Raw genomic sequence first — 19,906 nt, forward strand, 5'->3', positions numbered from 1 at the left:
TATGCCACTACCAAACAGATGTAGGAGGACTAGGGGGAGAATGAGGCCTTAACATTTAACGGGAATCTTAAAGTCTGGCAGAATAGAAAGTGTCACCATAAAAACACAGAGCACAAAACTTTATTTCATGAGTATCTAAAAGCAGTATCTTTGATACATCATTAAGTCAAAACAAACAACAGGTTCAGAACACTGTATACTATCCTATCATCTGTACAGACATACATGTATTCATACTTATTTACATTTATTTACCAATATATCTTTATACTGACTTATATATACATAAAAATAGATTTTCATAAGTTAATAAAAATAGCTACTTGCTGGGGCTTAAGAGAACTTAAATGACAGCGACAGGAGGATGATACATTTTACTGTATGCTTTTTATGTTTTGATTTATGTTTTTATGTTATGCTTAAAGCTAAGGAGACAGGAGCACTATGCTAGAGACTAAAGAGGTAGAATTCAGATTTCCCACACACCCCAACTTTAAGAACAAAACATATAAATCACATGCTCTAGTGACTGAGCCAGCCAGGTGTCCCTCCTGCTTGTATCTTGACTTCAACTTCTTTTAACCTCAACATTACTTTTACCACTAACTCTAAATCATATCACTTATATTTTAAGAAGTATTTTTTTTAATATATATGTCATTTCCAACATTCATTTAACTGAAATAAATGCCTTATGTTCCACTGATGTTAATGTTCTGGAACAATAAAGAATATTGCACTTAGGAAGCTTACCTTCTGAATGACTAACAAAACCCATAACAGACAAATTATAACAGGCCAAATGTCTGGAAAGGTAGTTCTCATTATTTACATTTTATCATATTAAAATCTAAAATGTTTTCTTATGCCTTCTAAATTTTTCTTTAATGTTTTTTATTCATTTCTGAGAGAGAGAGAGAGAGAGAGAGAGAGACAGTGTGAGCAGGGGAGGGTCAGAGAGAGGGAGATACAGAATCTGAAGGAGTCTCCAAGCTCTGACCTAGCTGTCAGCACAGACCCAGACACGGGGCTCGAACCCACTAACTGGGAGATCATGACCTGAGCCAAAGTCAGACGCTTAACCGACTGAGTCACCCAGGCACCCATAAAATGTTTTCTTCTGCCCTCTAGTTTCATCCAGTAAAATAAATCGAAAACTGTCTGTTCTCTTCTAGCTCTAATAATTCATATGCGATGGTAACACAAATTATACTACAAGCAAGATTCGGAAACATTCATCAATGACTGTATCACTGTCATTTCAATGTAACCAAATCTCATTTTACTCAAATTCAAAAACACTTAACAAAGATACAAATCAGAATGCTCACTACAAGGTTAGCAAAGGTGATATAGACACTTACCTACATAATGCATATTAAGAGCCAAATACTTATACTGGAAAAGAGGGTTGTTACTGAGGCTACTTCTTTGGATCTGCTGGAAGAAAGAGCTGACATCCCATCTGTACAGGACATCCAACAGCATGATGCTTGGCACCCTCAGGGCCACATTTAACACTGCCTCCAGTTTTTCCTTTGCAGCCATGTTTTTTCTTGGAGCAGACCTAAAATTCAGGAGACATAACATATAAAAAAGAAGTCACCTCAAAAAGCTTTTAGATACCCTCTTATGAATCTAATGGATTGTCACATACTACACAAAAACTATGTAATAATGTATAAAACTCCTCAGCCACAACTACTACTTGTAGGTATTCGTGAAGCAATCTTTGTACTGGGTTTTCACACTGACCCTTTCAGGTCTTTCCAGTCTGCCTCTAACTGTTAAGGCCTCAAAACTTATTTTTAAAAAGCTGACCTCCAACTCTAGGAACTAGCAATAAAACACCCTAATAATACTACAGCTTTTGTCCAATTAACTTGCAAGGAAAAATTCACACTATAAATCTAAGATTTCTTTAGCTCTTCAAAAAATGGAAAATTTTTAAGGGGTTATTTAAAAGAAAACACCTAAACTATAAAAATTTGCTAACTACACACTTAGTTTGCAGCATCATCTTAAAACCCTATCCTTTTCTATATTACTTTCAATCAAAATTGAAGTACTGAATTTACATGATGTAGATACAATTCAAAGAACTCAGGTTACAGGTAAAGAAAACATTGTTCACAATATTGTTTCCTTGAATCATTAAACTCTTCATTTGATATTCCCATAATCTGCCTTCCAAGTGGGAAACAATTGCTCATCAAATTCTTCCTGTGATACACAGATATGCTGGCACTTGGGAGTCTGCAGCTCCTGTCTGTGCTCAGCTGTTGATGATTTAAAGAATTAAAAAAGAAAAAAAAAGGAAGGAAATGAGAGACCTCCAGACAATTCTGGGGGCGCCTGGGTGACTCAGTTCATGATCTCACGGTTCGAGACCCTGCATCGGGCTCTGTGCTGGCAGCTATCTCAGAGCCTGGAGCCTGTTTCAGATTCTGTATCTCCCTCTCTCTCTCTCTGACCCTCCCCTGCTCATGCTGTCTCTCTCTCAGAAATAAATAAAACCATTAAAATAATTTTTTAAATAAAAGGACAATTCTGTGCAACACTGCTTTGTATGATAGAGCTGCAAATTAATCCAAGGAACTATGAGAATCAGGCAAACAAAAGTCGGTTAGACAATTTTAAAAGTAATAATTCTGGATTGTTGGCTCTGACAATATCCTTTTAAGAATTTTGCTGAGAAAGCTAAACACATTTCCAGCTTTGGCAGTAATTTCAGACATTACAGGACAAATGAAAACATTTATTTCTGAAGAAAATTACAGTGACAGATTGCTATGCTATGGTTAAATATTTGTCAGTATTTCCATTTTACCCTCTAATTTTCATAGCTTCTTAGCTCAGATAGTTTAAAAAAAAAAAGGGGACCTCAACTTGGCAAACCATTAATAGATGTTTGTCAATTACTAAAAACCTGATGCATTGTATCACTGAGTGATCATAAATCATTACCATTACTTAAAAGTTATATATATCCTAAGAATGCACAAGTAACATTTTTATAAATACATATTATAATTCTGATTACTTTAAATGAACAAAACCACTTTAATAATTTTCCTACATAAGAAATAAATACTGTCAGAGAACTAAAACCTAACAGTTGTGTCCTAAGGGGAAAAAAGTACTAAAAAATAAAGTCTACTCAACATTTATTGCAAATTACACCATTCAGGAACCTCGATTTCTCAAAGCTTGTTATTATGAAGAAAAAAAAAAATCTTGAGACCAAAATATAACATTAACATCCTTCCAACAATAGGGCTAAGGTGATTTTTATTTCCTTTTCTGTTTGCCAAATGTTGTAGAATACCCATTATTGGGAATTAAAAAAAAAGAAATTCCTGTAAAAAGTGTAATATGCCTAAGCTATCTGGATGACTTAATGAAATATATAGAACATAACTACTTAGGTGGCCAAACAGATAAACAAACTCAGTTGGGAGTTTATTTCAAAGTACACAAATAATAGGGGCGCCTGGGTGGCTTAGTTGGTTAAGCGTACGACTTTCGCTTAGGTCATGATCTCGGGGTTTGTGGGTTAGAGCCCCGCGTCGGACTCTGTGCTGACTGCCAGCTCAGAGCCTGAAGCCGGTTTCAGAGTCTGTGGCTCCCTCTCTCTCTGACCCTCCCCTGCTCACGCGGTCTCTCTCTCTCTCCTAGAAATAAATAAAACATTTAAAAAAAAAATTCAAAGTACACAAATAATACATTTTTCTCACAAACCACCAGTCCCGTGTGAAAATCATCATGGACTGAGATAACAGTATCACTGACAGGCTTTGTACTATAATGGAATATATTTTTTCCATATTTTAGAATCCAATATAAATCACTACTGCTTTAGTAGGGATTATAACTAAGTTAATACTTTTGGTCCATATTTATTTCATCTGACTTAGAGCCTTCCTCTTTTTTTAATGTTTTGCTGTTTTTACATTTACCCACTTTCAACATTTATTGCAGCTCTCAAAGGGGTAAAGAAAAAAATTTTAACTAAACAATTAACCACTCGTGCATCAGAAATCAAGATATGAACAACTAGGGAGAAAAAAATCTCCCTAATCTTATAGAGGTTCATCTCTATTACAGAAGAGGGCCATTAGGAGAATGGTACAAATTCCCTCTCAACTATCACTATATAGAAGAATAAAAAGGAAACCTTGAGTTCCTACAGCTCTCAGTAAGAATATTTGAGACTGATCCCCAAATTCTGCTGCATAGTAAATACAAGACTCAAATGTCTGAATTGAGGAGGACCTTGCATAGAATGACATATGCCCACTTAATAACAATTCTACTGCTTATAAACATAACCATTAATTTCCGTATGTGAGTTATATTTTAGCAAGTCATTGGAAAGCAGGGCCTCTATGTGGACATGGAGGAAACAAATTCAGTACATGGAAAACCAGATCTAAAATGCTACCCACAAAAGCTGTGGAAAGACAACTCTCCCACAACTTTGTGATTTCTAAAGTATAAGTAAGTACCACATGATAGGGTGATCACCATCACAAATTCCATACCCTACACTCCAGAACCACACACTAAATTAACATATAAACAAAATGTGGAAACCTTTATTTTGCTTAAAATCACTGAAATCACTCACATTGCTAAGCCACTCTATTAGAAGCATGAAGTAAAAATGGAGCTTTCTCCCCTAGAATAAAAAGATTGTTGTATTTCTATGATATCTGTTTGAAGCCTAACGGATCTTTTTCTTAGATTTATTATCAGAGCTAATGAGTATATTCCAAGTATATTCCAAGAATTTTTAAATTCTCTTAAAATCAAAATAATACCAAAGTATCCTCAAAAATAAGCAAAGGAGCTGAACACAAAGATGACACTCCTAAGGCCAAATATACGTTATTTCCTGCCATGTTCAATTACACAAATTTTCCCCTCCATGAAAGATTTTTATGTCCTTGAAAAGTTAACAGAACTGGGAAATTAATATGCCAACACAATATCTCAGCAAGTAATGTGGACTAAATGTGACTCAAGCTTAAGGATGTTTTACACAGTGAAACAGCTTTAAAAAAATCCTTTCCAAAAGCAGCAAAAAAAAAAGACTCAACAATGCTAACCAAAGCAGGACCACAGTGATTTCATTAGAGGACTTTCCCAGGCCTGGAAGCAGCAAATCACTACTTACACAGTAACGTCCTGTACAAGTATAACCTTGCACTGCTCACCATTCATATTTGTGGGTTAGGAAACACAGGGAGTCTCACTCTACACCTTCCTGAAAACACTGCATTTTTTGTTTTATGAAGAAATCACACAAACCATCTGGAACAATACGGAAAATACAAGTTTTTAAAGTAATAGCTTATCTGCTGAAGAATTAAGAAAAAGAAATGGAAAATGGGATCTTACCAAAAAAGGATATTCACATCTCCTAGCTAAACTCCCTTAAAAAAGCAAATCAAAAATAAGAAATAGGAAAGCCATATGACCAATTTAAAATTCAGTACAAAAGATAATTTAAGGCTGAAAGTTTCTACATCCTTCTCCCTCTTTGAAAGGAAAAAAACATTAATCTCCTTTCTTTGTCCAATCCAACAGGAAAAAAAAAAATTCTGCCATCCACTAAAACCAATCTCAAGAAAAATCTTCTGGCAGTCCATACATTAGGATGGTAAGCCCTGAAAATGTTAAAGGACAAAACTAGAGCTTAAAATCCTAAGTAAACTCAGCCACAAACTAAGATCCCCAGGATGAGAACGCACCTCTTACATAAGCATTGGCACATGTTTTAAATATAGCTGGTCCTCCCCACTGCCACGCTATGGCTAGCTAACTTTGTACCTGATTTCCACATAAACTACTAGCAATTCTGTGGCTTCTCCTCATCTCCTAAGTGGCAAAGATATGGAATCCGTCTGAATAACAGGACCACCTTTCAACTCTTAAGGAACCAGACAGAGGGAATAAAAACTGCTCTCTGCCATTGGGCGTTCAGCCTGGGTCACGACTGCAGCACCGACAGCTCATCCTTTGGGCAGGATTCAAGATTCAGTAGAACGGCACAGTCCGCATTTAAAAAAATAAAAAGACACACAATTCTCTCCTTTCTTTTCAAACTAGTTTCCTGTTTACTGCAGAGGGCGATGCAAAGCCATCCATTAATCTTTGATGCCTTCTCGCTGTAAAGCCCCCTTCCTCACTCCTCGCACCTCCTCCCCCACCCTCCACGCCTGCTGATCTCAGCCGCGTTTGAACTATAGTAACCCCAACCCAGCTCGCTGCAAAGCAGGCAGCGCAACAGCAGGGCCGCTGCCGCCGCGGGGCTAGGGATTACGTTCGCAAAAACTCTGCCAGTAAAGAGGCCCGTGCCAGGGAGCTCCCCTCTCGTCTGGCCAAGGGTGCTGGCTCCGCCACGCCACGCACCAAAATGCTTCCAAAAAAGATGCAGGCGAAGTTCATCATCCACGAGCAGAAAGGGGAGACTCATTCCTACAGGGAGAGCAAGGGTCTTGAGTGGGAAAAGAAAAACACGAGTGGGGTGGAGAAGGTATGGCAGCCGAGAGTGGAAGCGATGGGGACAAAAAGGAAGGGATCGGGAGCGCTCTCACAGTAAAAAAGGACCGACAGGATGCAGAGCAAATGGGCCCCCATTCGAAGAACGGCTTGGCAGGCCTTTCCGCACCTCCAAACAATATCAAACCGCTTGAAAGGAGGAAGGAGACGGCTGAGTTTGGGGCTGCGTAGCCCAAAGGATAAGTCAAAAGGAAAGAGGGAGGGAAGCCTGGAAGCCAAGTGGACAAAGACGCAAAAGAGGGAAAGTTGAAAGTGGGAACCAGAGAAAAGGGGCTGAAAATGAGCACCTAGGAAGGGACAGCTCAGGAAGCAGCTTAGAAAAGACCTCTCTCTAAAGGGGGTTCTGGGGATGAAGGGGCGGGCAGAGCTCAGAGAGAGGGCAGCTTAGGAATGCCAGGGGAGGGAAGGGTCGTCTCCGGGAGGGTGGGCAATTAAGGAGGCGGAGCTCAAGGCCCGGGAGCTGGGGGAGGGGGCTCTCTGCGGGAAGGGGCCCGGGAGGGAGGGCAGAGAGTCGGAGAGCCGGTGGGGGGCCAGGAGGTCTGCAAGAGGGGCAGCTGGTTAGGACGGAGGAGCGGGTGAACAGAGGATGGGGCCGCCGCCGCCANGTCCGCTCTGGTTCTCTGCGCCTGCGCGCGCCGCGCCCCTCCCCCGCCCGCGCCCGCGCGCGCGCGCTCCCGAGCTCACTCACAATCGCAGGGGCCCGGTGGTTCCCGCGCCGCCCCCAGTACGTTGGCGGGAGACAGCCCTCCCGGGGCCCACGCAGCAGGGCCCAAGCGGCTACGGAGGCGCCTACCGCCCCGACCCCCACACGCACAGTGTGACACGCGCCATTCTGACACACGTGTGCTCTCACACGCCTCAAATACCAGGAGCGGCGGGCGCTCACACCCACACTCACCTGCTGCGACCACGTGGGAGAATTGGAGGGGCTGATCCTCACCGGGTGCAACCGCAGTAGCAATGATGCCAGAATTTTTTTTTTACCTCTCTCACTGACTGGACTAGACTGTCAACTCCACGGCGTCAGGGACCAAGTCTGTGATGGCTCAGCAGTGTCTGACATAGAATAGGCGCTCCATAAGCCTCTGTTGAATAAGTGAATGCTTGAATAAGTGACCTGAAAATGCTATCTTTAATTTTAAATTTCTGCCCCTCGGTTTAAAGAATTTGCTCAAAGAATTTTATTGTAATACGAAATTGAATAGTATTTGTGTGTTGCTTTTGGTCGAAGGTTCAAAATAGAGGTAAGTGGACACACCTGCTTCCCAAGGTCGAGGAAACTCATTTGTTCTGCCCCACTGACCAGCATGCCTACCTTAATTTAAATAGCAACATACATTTTAGGGCTGCAACTGTTCCCCACTTACCCGGGATACAAAGCCTGAGGCACGTCTCGGTTCTCAGGACAAATCAAGGATGCTGCTAAGTTCCTTGCTTTGGCGAGACACCTTATTCCCAGGTTTTCTAGGGCCTCAGCGACTCTCCACAAACCCCTCACCCCCTATCTGACACCCCTTCTTCCCAAAACAAAAAACTTGCGCTATTCCTTGTGTCTTTGTAGCTGGAGAGCCGGTGGCTGCTAGAGACCAGTCTGGCCTTTGATGTTGATAGTGCCTGGATACACAAAGACACACCCCCAGGAGTTGGTAAAATGTTGCAAGTATCCTGGATCATCCTGAAATTGTGAAAACTCAAAACTTCTGCCAGTTACAAGAGATATTAATGTACTTGAGTGTTGATCTCTGTGTTGGCCACCCTCATTGGAAATTCAAGTCTCTGGCCTTCTGCTTTAAATGATAAACCTCCAATTCCTCACAATCTTTATATCTTGCTAAAATTGTAAACGCAAGCTTTCCTGAAGGCATCTGTTAATCAAACTCAGGGTTAATCAAACCCTTCCACTAGTTTGATAGGTCTATAGAAATGAAGAGGTTTTTTTAATATTAAATGTTTTATTTATTTCTGAGAGAGAGAGATAGACAGACAGCGTGAGCAGGGGAGGGTCAAAGAGAGGGAGACACAGAATCTGAAGCAGGCTCCAGGCTCTGAGCTATCAGCACATAACCCAATGCCGGGCTCAACCTATGAACCATCAGATCATGACCTGAGCTGAAGTCAGACGCTTAACCGACTGAGCCACCAAGGCACCCCTAGAAATGAAGTTTTAAAAATTTCTGGGAAGTATGTTCATAACTCTCTCTACCCACCTTTCATCCTGGTGCCTTAGGCTACTTTAGAATAATCAAGCAGCTACATCCTAGAGAGGCTGTTTTATGAGTCTCTTTTTACAGCATGTTAACTAAAAAATTAAAGAGGCCACATGACTAATGACTAGAATAGAAAACTGCCCAAGATAGCAAAGCCTTAAACCTTGGTTTTCACCACTGCATTTTAATAAGTTTACTACTGACTTCAGGCAAGAAAACATAAGACCAGATTACAAAGAAGTCAAAATCTATATAGCCTTAAATTCTAATTGGATTTATTTATTTGTTTAGGGTAAATTGCCGAATATTGAAAATATTCCTTTAATATTGTTACTGGATTTGTGTGTTTTGTTTAAATGGAGGAAAAGCTTACCTCAGCTCTCACATTTCCTTTTTTAAAGGAAAAATAATGGCTTCAAAGTTCTATAACCCTCACTAATAAGTACTCTGGACTTGTAAAAGCAGGACAAAGTCACATGTCTTTTTCACCTTTGAGTTTTACAGCAGCTGCCTGTAAATCCTAAGTTCAAAACAAGTAAAGAAAATTACTCTGGTAATGAAAGGGTTACTGCTATTATATTGCGGCAAATCCAGTTTTGGGAAAGCTCCACATTGCCAGATGCAGGTAACTGAATCAAGCTAAAAGGAAAAAAAAGAAAAAAACAGGGAAAAGACTGGGGGTGGGGCAGTAGAGAAGACTGCTCAAATAAAAGCAGTCATTTAGGAAGTACTTTCTAGAAACACCCAAAAAAAGCAAAGGTTAGGAGCAAAACTTACTGTAAGTACCAGAAACCAAGCTTAAGCAAGTGCCCAAATGCCACAAAACCTGGCCATAAAAAGAATTAGCTTCATGGCTAGAAGGAAAGAACTGGAATGTTTATGACTGTGGAATGGCAGACCATTCAGGATTCCAAAGGTTAACTTCCTGTTCACTAAATGTATGCAACACTGAGGAGGAAGTCAGCGTCAAGTTTGGAAGAGTGAATGTTTGTTACAGCTCTAGCCATTCCAAAAGACTAGTCCCTAAATGCCTTACAAAACCAACTATTGCTAATAATCCCATAGAAACTAGTGCCCTCTGTTGCAAATCTGTGAATAGTTGATGGCCAGTTCACTATGCCTTCTAGATCCAGAGATAAGATCTCATGTAACAGACTTCACATAATGGGGCCCAAATGCAAAAAACTCAGATAGCCAATTCTGGATATATGGCAGACAGGTGAATTTTCATGTGTGCATTTATTCACTTTATTCCTATGGGCACTTTGAGGTTTTCTACATATAATTCCAGAATAGTTAACTTCCTTGAATAGAAGAGTCTAAATGATATATAAAATCTCATTCAACCTGACTACCCTTATGATTTTGAAAGCCAATTCTAAGAGGAAAACTATAGTTTTCTTAGGCGACATGGTTCAGTAAAGGGGAAATAAACTCTTTTTGAGATATAATTGAGATCTAATTTACATGATACAATATACTTTTAAAGTGTGCAATTCAATGGTATTTAGTAGATTCACAGAGTTGTGCGACCATCACAATCAATTTTAGAACATTTTCATCACCACCTCCCTTCCAAAAACAACAAAAACCAAAAAACATTTTATCCCTTAACAGTCACTCTCTTTGCCCCCGCCTTAAGGGTCTACTAATCCTTCTCTCTTACAGATTTACCTATTCTAGACATTTCATACAGGTTATGTCATGCAAGATGTGGTCTTTTGTGTCTGCCTTATTTCCCTTCGCAACATGTTTTCAAAGTCCAACCATGTTGTAGCATGTACAGTTCTTTCACTTCTTTTTATTGCCAAATAACATTCCATTGTATGGCTATATCACATTTTGTCTGTCCATTCACCAGTTGATAGACATATGGGTGGTTTCCACTTTTTTGGCTCTTATGAATAGTACTGCTATAAACATTTGCATACAAGCATTTGTGTGGACACATGTTTTCATTTGTCTTCAGTATATAGTAGGAGTAGAACTGAATCACCTGGTCACATCACATGGTAACTCTGTGTTTAGCTTTCTGAGCAACTGCCACTGTTTCTAAAGTGGCTGCTCGATTTTACATTCCCACCATCAGTGTACGAGGACAGATTTACTATTAGATTCAGATACCCCCTGCTTGTTAGATATGGGACCCTGTGCCAAGAGTTCATAATTTACAGACACCTCTATTTGTCACCTGTAAAACAAGGAATAATGACAGTATCAATTTCACAGAATTATAATAAAAATAAGTAAAACTGTGTATGCTAATATTCCTGGTACAAAGTAAGCCCTCAGTGTATGTTATTAGTAGTTCCCTCTGTCTTTGGTATCTCGTTGGCAACATTTATTCTGTAATAAAGTCAGACAGAGATAAAATTATAACTACCTATTAACAATAAGAAATGCATACACATGGTTGAGGCTGAATAAATATTTTTTCATGGATAATTGGGAAAAAATAGAACTTAACACTGTTTTAATAAGAAAATAAATGTATCTTTTTCTATCTCCTGTAGACCTAATGCCTGAGGCTACAGGAGGAAAAAATATAGAAACCAGTCCTATTTTGTTTCGTTTGGATTTTTCAGATTTTCCCCCAAAACATTTTATTTTCCTCAATTTTTTTTATTTTGAAAAGTTTCAAATATACAGAATTATTTTTAAAAACTGCAATCATCAATTACTCATCTAGATTCAGCAATTGTTAACGTTTTGAGTATTTGCTTCATATGTATGGATTGTTTGTTAAGCTATTTGAGAGTAAATTGCAGACATCAACACATTTTACTCCTTAATACTGCAGGCTGCCTCTTCTAAAAATAACAGCTTTCATATTACCAAAATGACCTTGCCACACCTAAGAAAATAAATGGTAATTTCCTAATCTTTACCTATCCGACTGATGCTCAAATTTTCACATTTCTCCCTGAATTATCTTTTACAGGTAACGTTTTTCCTAACCAAATTCAATCAAGTTTCACTCATTGCCTTAGTTTTATGTCATCCAAACTAGCTTTGCTTTTAACCCATCTGAGTACTTGTGACTATTTTGAATCTCCAAAATCAGCAGGAGGGGAAAATGTATTGTTGCTATTGTTTTCAGATTTAAGCTCTGCTGATGTACCTCTATCTTACCCAGCCACTTTCTCTATGTTGATTCTGATTAAGACAGAGACGGGTATAATGCAAAATTGTGTGTTGCTTTTCAATTATGATGATATTTATCTAAATAGAATGGATACTGATTGTCATAGACATTTGTTAGTTGCCTCCTTTTATTATCTATTATTCTCCTTTTTCTCTTTTTAATATCATCTTGAGCATTCTAGCCATGCAGTCTACTGTGGATTAATCAGTTTATCCTACCTCCCTTAGTGATTAGTCCAGGGAAGAACCCATGACCCACGTCATTCAGGGCAAGACTCAACACCAGAGCTTTTGACTAAACTATTGAAAGAACAAAGTTTCTCTTTCCTGCTAGATCTAAAAAAGGAATCCCATAATTTCAAGGACTATAGGCAGTCATCTCAGATCCAAAAGTGTCTCAAAGCAGGTAAAAGAACCTGAGACACAAAAAGAAACAGGACCTTGTCACGGTGTATGAGTCCTGTTCTAAGCCTCATGTGAAGCCAGCATGTCCACTTCCTATTCTTTAACTATATCATCCAATAAATTACTTTTGCTTAGCTACTTTGCAATGTGTTTTGTTTTTTGCAGTTAAAAGAGTCCTAAGGCATTCAGTCCTTTTAATTTGAAACACAATTGTGCAACTTAACAAATTATTATAAACCAAAGCTATTTAACCACTCTCCAGAAATAGAAGCTTGCTAATACCCCAGAAAATCCCCACATACTCTTTCCCATCACAACTATCTCACCACAAAGGTAACCATTTTTCTGACTTTAATACAGCCACTTCCTTTTCTTTGTTTAACCACCCAAGTATGAATCTCTAAATATTGTAATTTAGTTTTGCCTGTACTTGAATTTTACATACATGGATTCCTACAATATGTATTCTTCAGTGTCCAGATTTTTCTGCTTAACATTGTGTTTCAGATTCAATTATATTCTTGTGTGAAACTGCAGTTCAGCCATTTTCATTGCTGTATAGAATGCTATCACATGCATAGAACATTATTTATTCGTTCTGCTGTTTATGAACATTTGGTTTCATGAACACCCAAATTCCTATTTGAGGCTGCTACAGATTATACGATCAACATTTTTGCACTTGTCTTCAGGTGCACATGGGCACCCATTTCCTTAGAAAAGAATGCCTGGGCCATAGTCTGTAGGTATTCAGCTTTCTTAGAGGTGTTTGCACCAATTTACACTCCCAACAGCAATTCCTCAGAGTTTCTATTGCTCTGCATTCTAACTTACAACTGACATTGTCAGCCTTTTAAATTTTAACCACTCTAGGAGGTTTGTAACTTGCATTTCCCCAATTGCTTAGGAGGTTGAGTACCTTTTCACATATTTACTGGCCTTTTGGACTTCCTCTTTTGTGAATTGTTCAAGTCTCTTACCCAATTTTCTCCTGGGTTGTTTTTTTGCTTCTGGTTTTGTAATCCTTTATATTTTGAATGCAAGCCCCTTCTCAATATATACACTGCAAAAAATCTTCTCTTGTTCCATAGCCTCCTCTTCATTCTCTAAATGGTATTTTTTTAACGAACATAAATTCTTAATTTATGTTTACTACTTCTTTTAAGCCTGTTTCCCCCCTGCTCCACAGTGCCATCCCTGTTATAAGTCAGATGTGTGTCTCTGAGTAGATCTGTTTCTAAATTTACTATTCCATCCCACTGGTTTGCTTGTCTACCTTGATGTGGACACCAAACTGTTTCAATTACTCTAGCTAAATAAGAAGTCTTGGTTGGTAGTAGAGCAAGTCCTCTCCCCTGAATTTCTTTTGTTTTGTTTTCTTCAAGAGAATCTTGGCTTTTTACATTTCTTTATCAATTTTGGAATCAAATTTGGAATTTAGGCTTGTCAAGTTTCCTAAGATCTAGTTGAGATTTTTAGTTTTTGACATGGAGGTTTTATATTATCTTTTATTACATTAATTCCTAGATATTTTATGTTTTTGATGCTACTGCTAATGGTAATTTACATTTTATATTCATCTTTGAATATGTAACAGTAAATTTCAAGAGTACCTGTCCCCAGGAACTTTCAATCTCTTGGGTTTGGGGACAGACCCATGAATGGTTTTAATATAAAGCTAAATGAATTGGTTATGATAAGGTGGGCAAAGGTTGCCATGGAAATACAAACGGGATGGATTAGCCCATTCTGGGGAGTCATGAGGTGGAAGGAAGGGAAAGGCATTCTAATTGCTAAAAAATAGACGAGGAGTCACCTGGTGAGTAAAGACTGAGGCCAAGAGGGGAAGAGCACACATGTTACATACTCATTTCAGGATGTTAATGTGGGAAATGTCCTGCTTCAGGGAGTTGCCAAAACAATAGAATTGGATATCAACATGGGTGTGAAGCAAATTCTCCCCAGGGCATAATTTACAAAAGGAATTTATAAAAACAAAAACAAACAAACAAAACAAAACAAAAAAAACCCCAACAAACTAGTTCCAAGGCACCTGGACCCAGTTAGTCAGATAAAGTTATCGAATGGTGTATGGCGTAGAAGCGTGAGCAGAGAGAGGATTTCAGAAGTTTCTCTGAAGAGAGCTATTGCTGTCAGCACTGCTAAGCAAAGGAAGCATCATGGGGAATACTACCTCCTTCTGCTCTGGTCTGATGGTGGAGAGAACTTCCGTGAGACCAGTCACAGAAGTTGAAATATGTTCCCTGCAAAGGACCAACAGTGAAAGCAACCTGTGGCTGTTTGGGGATAGATGAGTATTACTAGAGTTTATCAAAGGAGGAGGTTTGTGGGTGTATCAAAGCAAGAGGTGTGTGGGTGTTTCCCATAGAGCAGATGTGCACCACATAGGAAACAGAGCTGGCCCCAGCTGTCTGGGGTCTTGTACAATAAGACTAAATAGAAGGACAGAGGAGACTGACAGTAAGAAGTTGGAGATAAAAACCCAATTCTGAGGGTCACATGTGACCACCTAGAATAGGGATGCATTCCCCCAGGTAGTTGATACTAGAATTAAGAATCTTCTAGGGGTACCTGGGTGGCTCAGTGAGTGAAGCTCCTGAATCGGTTTCAGCTCAGGTCATGATCTCGCAGTTCATGGGATCGAGCCCTCTATAGGGCTGTGTGCTGAGGGTGCACAGCCTGCTTGGGACTCTCTCTCTCAGAGTAAATAAATAAACATTAAAAATAATGAATCTTGGGGAGCCTGGATGGCTCAGTTGGTAAAGCATCTGACTTCAGCTCAGGTCATGAACTTGCAGTTTGCGAGTTCAAGCCCCACATCAGGCTCTGGGCTGACAACTCAGAGCCTGGAGCCTACTTCAGATTCTGTGTCTCCCTCTCTCTCTGTTCCTCCTCTGCTTGCTTGCTTTCTCTTTCTCTCTCTTTCTCAAAAATGAGTAAAGATTAAAAAAAATTTTTTTAATAAAAAAATATTTTAAACATGAATCTTCAAGCAACCCATGGAGAGTCACCAGCTTGCCTTAGTTGATCGGTTATAAGAAGCCAGCTAGCTTCTCCTAGTTGATAGGCCAATAGCAGTCTGGTGCTGATTGTTCAGATTCTACAAAGTAACTAGCAACCAGTGTGGAAGCAGCCTAAGTAGTCTTGCAACCAGGTCCCCCTTCTAAGTCACTACCTGGGCTAGCATCCTGGAGTTTTAGCAAATCACGTTCTCTTATATTATCCATGTATCCTTTTTAATCAACTTCTATTAAAAAAACACACACACACACAAAACAGGTGTGCACTAGGCACCAAGAGAGAAAGATTCAAGTTTAGCTATCTGTCAGACTCAGAGAAGTTGAAGGTCACCCAACAAGCATGAACTTCCTCCTCCCTGACCTGTCCGACTTCAGGCAGTTTCCACGCAGGTGGGGCCTGTTGCAGCTTCAGGTACACTGGAAGGAAAGCAGTGGGACAGAGCAGAAGTCCATCACTTCACATATGGAGAGAACCTTTACTGTTTGAAGGGAGATTGGAGCATTTAATTAATCTCCTGACTGGACACATCTAATTACCAAATCAAGACTGTGATTTGTAACTTAAAGGGAGTAGGACTGCCCATCCATTAAAAAATCTTGGGATGTGCCCAAGTTTGCATTGGAGGGCAGGAGAATAAATAAAATAAATTTTCTGAATAAAAATGTTAAAGGCTAGTGGGTAACAAAATCAGATACCCCTAGAGTGTAAAGTACATGCAAGAAATGAAAAGCAATACAATTATGATTTGATCTCAGATTTACAGTGGGATGTAGGGAGAGATGAAGTAAACTGGGCTCTATTCAGGAGCTGAGAAAATACTTTCCATGCCATGGTAAGGAGTCTGGACTTTAACAGGAAATGAAGCAATACTGAGTAGTTAGCAGAGGAGAGTAATAGTTATTGGGCATTTACTATAGTCTAGGCTCTATACCAAGTGGTTAAATGAATTATCACATTGTGCCCTGCTTCCTGTCAGTCTACACATACCAGAAGAGGTAATGAGTTTGCTCACAGAGTCACATTTCTGAGTCTAGAACTCAAACTTAAGTTAAATCTAAGCTTTGCTCTTTTTAAAAAAATTTTTCTAACATTTACTCAATTTTGAGAGACAGAGTGAGACAGAGCATGAATGGGGGAGGGGCAGGGAGAGAGGAGGACAGAATCTGAAGCAGGCTCCATGCTCTGAGGTGTCAGCACAGAGCCCGACTTGGGGCTTGAACTCATGAACCATGAGATCATGACCTGAGCTGAAGTTGGATGCTTACTGACTGCATCCCTCTAAGCTTTACTCTTGACTAGCTGTGTGACATTGGGCAAATCACTTGACCTCCCTATACCTCTGTTCCTTCATTTTTAGGATGGAGATAGTTATCCTATTTACTTTATAGGGTTTGTGTCCCCATTTTTCATGACTTCAACAGCATAGTAATCCATGTGGGTTTTTTTTTTCTTTTTCTTTTTTTCAATTGTGGTGAAATTCACATAACATCAAATTAGCCACATATGTTTCTTTTTTAGTTTATTTATTTATTTTGAGAGAGACAGAGACAGCATAAGTAGGGGAGGGGCAGAGAATGGGAGAGAGAGAGAGAGAGAGAGAGAGAGAGAGAGAGAGAGAGAATTCCAAGCAGGCCCTGAACTGTGAGCACAGAGCCTGATGCAGGGCTTGAACCCACAAAACGTGACATCACGACCTGAGCCAAAACCAAGAGTCAGATGCTTAACCAACTAAGCCACCCAGGTGCCCCCAAATTAGCCATTTTAAAGTGAACAATTGAGCAGCATTTAGTGTAGACGTAACATTGCGTAAACACCACTCTACCTAGTTCTAAACCATTTTCTTTGCCCCCAAACAGAACTCTCTGCCAGTCAAGCCGCAGTTGTTTCTCCTAATCCCCTTCCCAATCTCCTCATTTAACACTCTCACTTAAATGACCTTTTCCTCCCTCCCATCTGTTATCATAGTTACTTCTCAAACTGTCATTGACATCAACTTCCAAAACCTCAATTTTGAGCATCTTTCTCTGTGATCACTCCCACAAATATTCTGATTCTTTTTTTAAAATATACTCACGTGTTCTTCTTAGCATCAAGCTTCCAATCCACTTCCAATCCACTGACCCCACCAACTCTTCACACACCCTTCTTATGTCCTTACCTCTTTCTTTACCCATCATAGATTCTACAGTCTACCATTTAAATGTCTCATTTATAAATGTTCTTAACTTTCCTTCCCCACCATCTGCTGGGCACCTGCACCTGAGCAGCTGAGATCACTGGATAAACCACACAAGCAACCATGAATCTCAGAGCTTAGCCTTCAGCACTGCTCCACAGAACCACTGCATTGTTCTGGCGAGACTGTGCTCAGTTCCCCAGACTGGCACACTCTGCTTTCTTCTCAAACCTCCAATACCACCCTCTCCCTCTCCTCCATTCATTTTCAGCTGAGTGAGTAGCTAAGAAGATGGATGCAATTGATCAAATTCCTCAACTTTCTGCCACGATCTACCAGCTTTTGTGCCGATATTCTGGGCCTTCACTCCCCTCAGGTGGCAGAAGTTTCCCTGCTTCTGTCAAAGGTCACGGCCTCCACTAACCATCTGGATCACAGCCTCTCTTGTTGTTCAAAGACATAGAACCTGCAATAATTCCCCTTCCCCCCTGGTACCATCAACTTCTCTTCCTTCTCTCATGGATAACTACCACTAGCATACAAACATGCTTAGGATAGCAATCTTTTTTTTTTTTTTAGTAGTTTATTGTCATGTTGGTTTCCATACAACACCCAGTGCTAATCCGCACAAGTGCCCTCCTCCATGCCCATCACCCCCAATCCCCTCTCCCCCATACCCATCAGTCCTCAGTTTGTTCTCAACATTAAAGAGTCTCTCATGGTTTGCCTCCCTCCCTCTCCCCCAGTTTCCCCCCTTCTTCTCCCCCACGGTCCTCCATTAAGTTCCTCCTAATCCTCCTATACATGCAAACATATGGTAGCTGTCCTTCTCTGCCCGACTTATTTCACTCAGCATAACACCCTCAAGATCCATCCATGTTGCTACACATGGCCAGATTTCATTCTTTCTCACTGAGGATGGCAATCTTTAAAAAAATCCCTCCCTTAACTTCACGCCTTGCAATCATCACCTCCCATTTCACTGCAAAGATTTTCTGAGAAGTTGTCTATAGTGCTCTCTCAATTTCCTCACTCTCCATTTGCCCCAAAATCCACTCCACTTAGAAGTCTACCCCATATACCCCACTGAAACCATTCCCAGTAAGGTCATCAACATTGTCAGGTATAACAGTCTCTTGCCAGTCCCCACCTTATTCTACTACTACTACCAGTAGCATTCCAAAGAGTCTGTCATTTCCTTCTTTCTAAAAACATTTCCATTTCTTGATTTCTCCATTGGATTCCTAGGACTACTGTAACAAAGTGCCACACTGGGAAACTAAAAACGACAGAAATTTTTTCTTTCACAGTTCTGGACGCTAGGAGTCCAAAATCAAGGTATCAGCAGGGCCGTGTTCCCTCTGAAGGCTCTAGGGAAGAAACATTCCTTGCCTCTTCCAGCTTCTGGCAGCTCCCAGAAATCCTTGGCATTCCTTGTCTTATAGCGGATGCATCACTCCAATCTCTGCTTCCATCATCACATGGCCTTCTTGTAAGATTATCAGTTATTTGATTCAGGGCTCATCATTATCCAGTATAACCTTATCTGAACTTAACCAACTGCATGTGCAGAAACCATATCTCCAAATATGGTCACATTCTGAGATTCCAGATGGACATGAATTCTGGGAGGACACTGTTCAACTCAGTATAACTTCTGTGACTGTACACTGCTGGTTTCCTCCTTCCTCCTGGCCTCGCCTCCTCACTCTCCTGGGGAAGCTACTTTGCTTCCCCTAACTCAGCTCTAAATGTTACAGTGACCCATGGCTTGGCCCAGAGCCCCTTGCATTCTTCCTGATTTTTTTTTTAATGTTTATTTATTTTTTTGAGAGACAGAGACAGAGCACAAGCAGGGGTAGTACCTGAACGTGGGTACCCCCACCCCGCCTTCTTTAAATACACTCTCTTGGGGTATCTGGGTGGCTCAGTCAGTTAAGCGTCTGACTTCCACTCAGGTCATGATCCCATGGTCCGTGGGTTCAAGCTCTGCATTGTGGGTCTGAGCTGTCAGCACAGAGCCTGGAGCTTGCTTTAGATTCTGTGTCTCCCTCTCTCTCTGCCCCTATCCCACTTGTGCTTTGTCTCTCTCTCAAAAAAAATTTTTTTTAATTAAATATACTCTCTCCTAAGGGGATATCATCTAATCTCATAGTTTTAAAATTCCATTGATGACTCCCAAATTTATGTTCTCACCTGTACCCATATTGATAATATGAGTTAAAACCTATTGGATACTTACTATGTGCCAGACTCTATTATAAGTTTTTTATGTCTATTAGTTAATTTAACCCTTACAACAAATTTATGGAGTACTATTTTTATCCCCAATATATGGATGAAGAAAGTGAAGCACAAGGAGGTT

At 40.1% G+C, this 19,906-nt stretch overlaps 1 protein-coding gene across 2 annotated transcripts in view; it reads right to left on the minus strand.

Moving 5' to 3' along the window:
• Positions 1 to 6,441, minus strand: part of RNF145 (ring finger protein 145) — a 57,701-nt gene extending 51,260 nt beyond the window's left edge. The window contains exons 1-2 of one of the 2 annotated variants that reach the window (XM_077780788.1): positions 6,418 to 6,441; positions 1,365 to 1,567 (exon numbers count right to left, since the gene is read on the minus strand). In XM_077780788.1, coding sequence (XP_077636914.1) covers positions 1,365 to 1,548 — 184 coding nt within the window. In that variant the 5' untranslated portion in view covers positions 1,549 to 1,567; positions 6,418 to 6,441. Of the gene's footprint in view, positions 1 to 1,364; positions 1,568 to 5,403; positions 5,424 to 6,417 lie in introns of those variants that run through there. The other variant, XM_077780789.1, reaches the window with a different exon arrangement.
• Between the last annotated feature and the right edge of the window lie 13,465 nt (positions 6,442 to 19,906).

The sequence above is a fragment of the Crocuta crocuta genome, unplaced genomic scaffold (assembly GCF_008692635.1).
Source record: "Crocuta crocuta isolate KB4526 unplaced genomic scaffold, BGI_CrCroc_1.0 scaffold343, whole genome shotgun sequence".
Classification (NCBI taxonomy): Eukaryota; Metazoa; Chordata; class Mammalia; order Carnivora; family Hyaenidae; genus Crocuta; species Crocuta crocuta.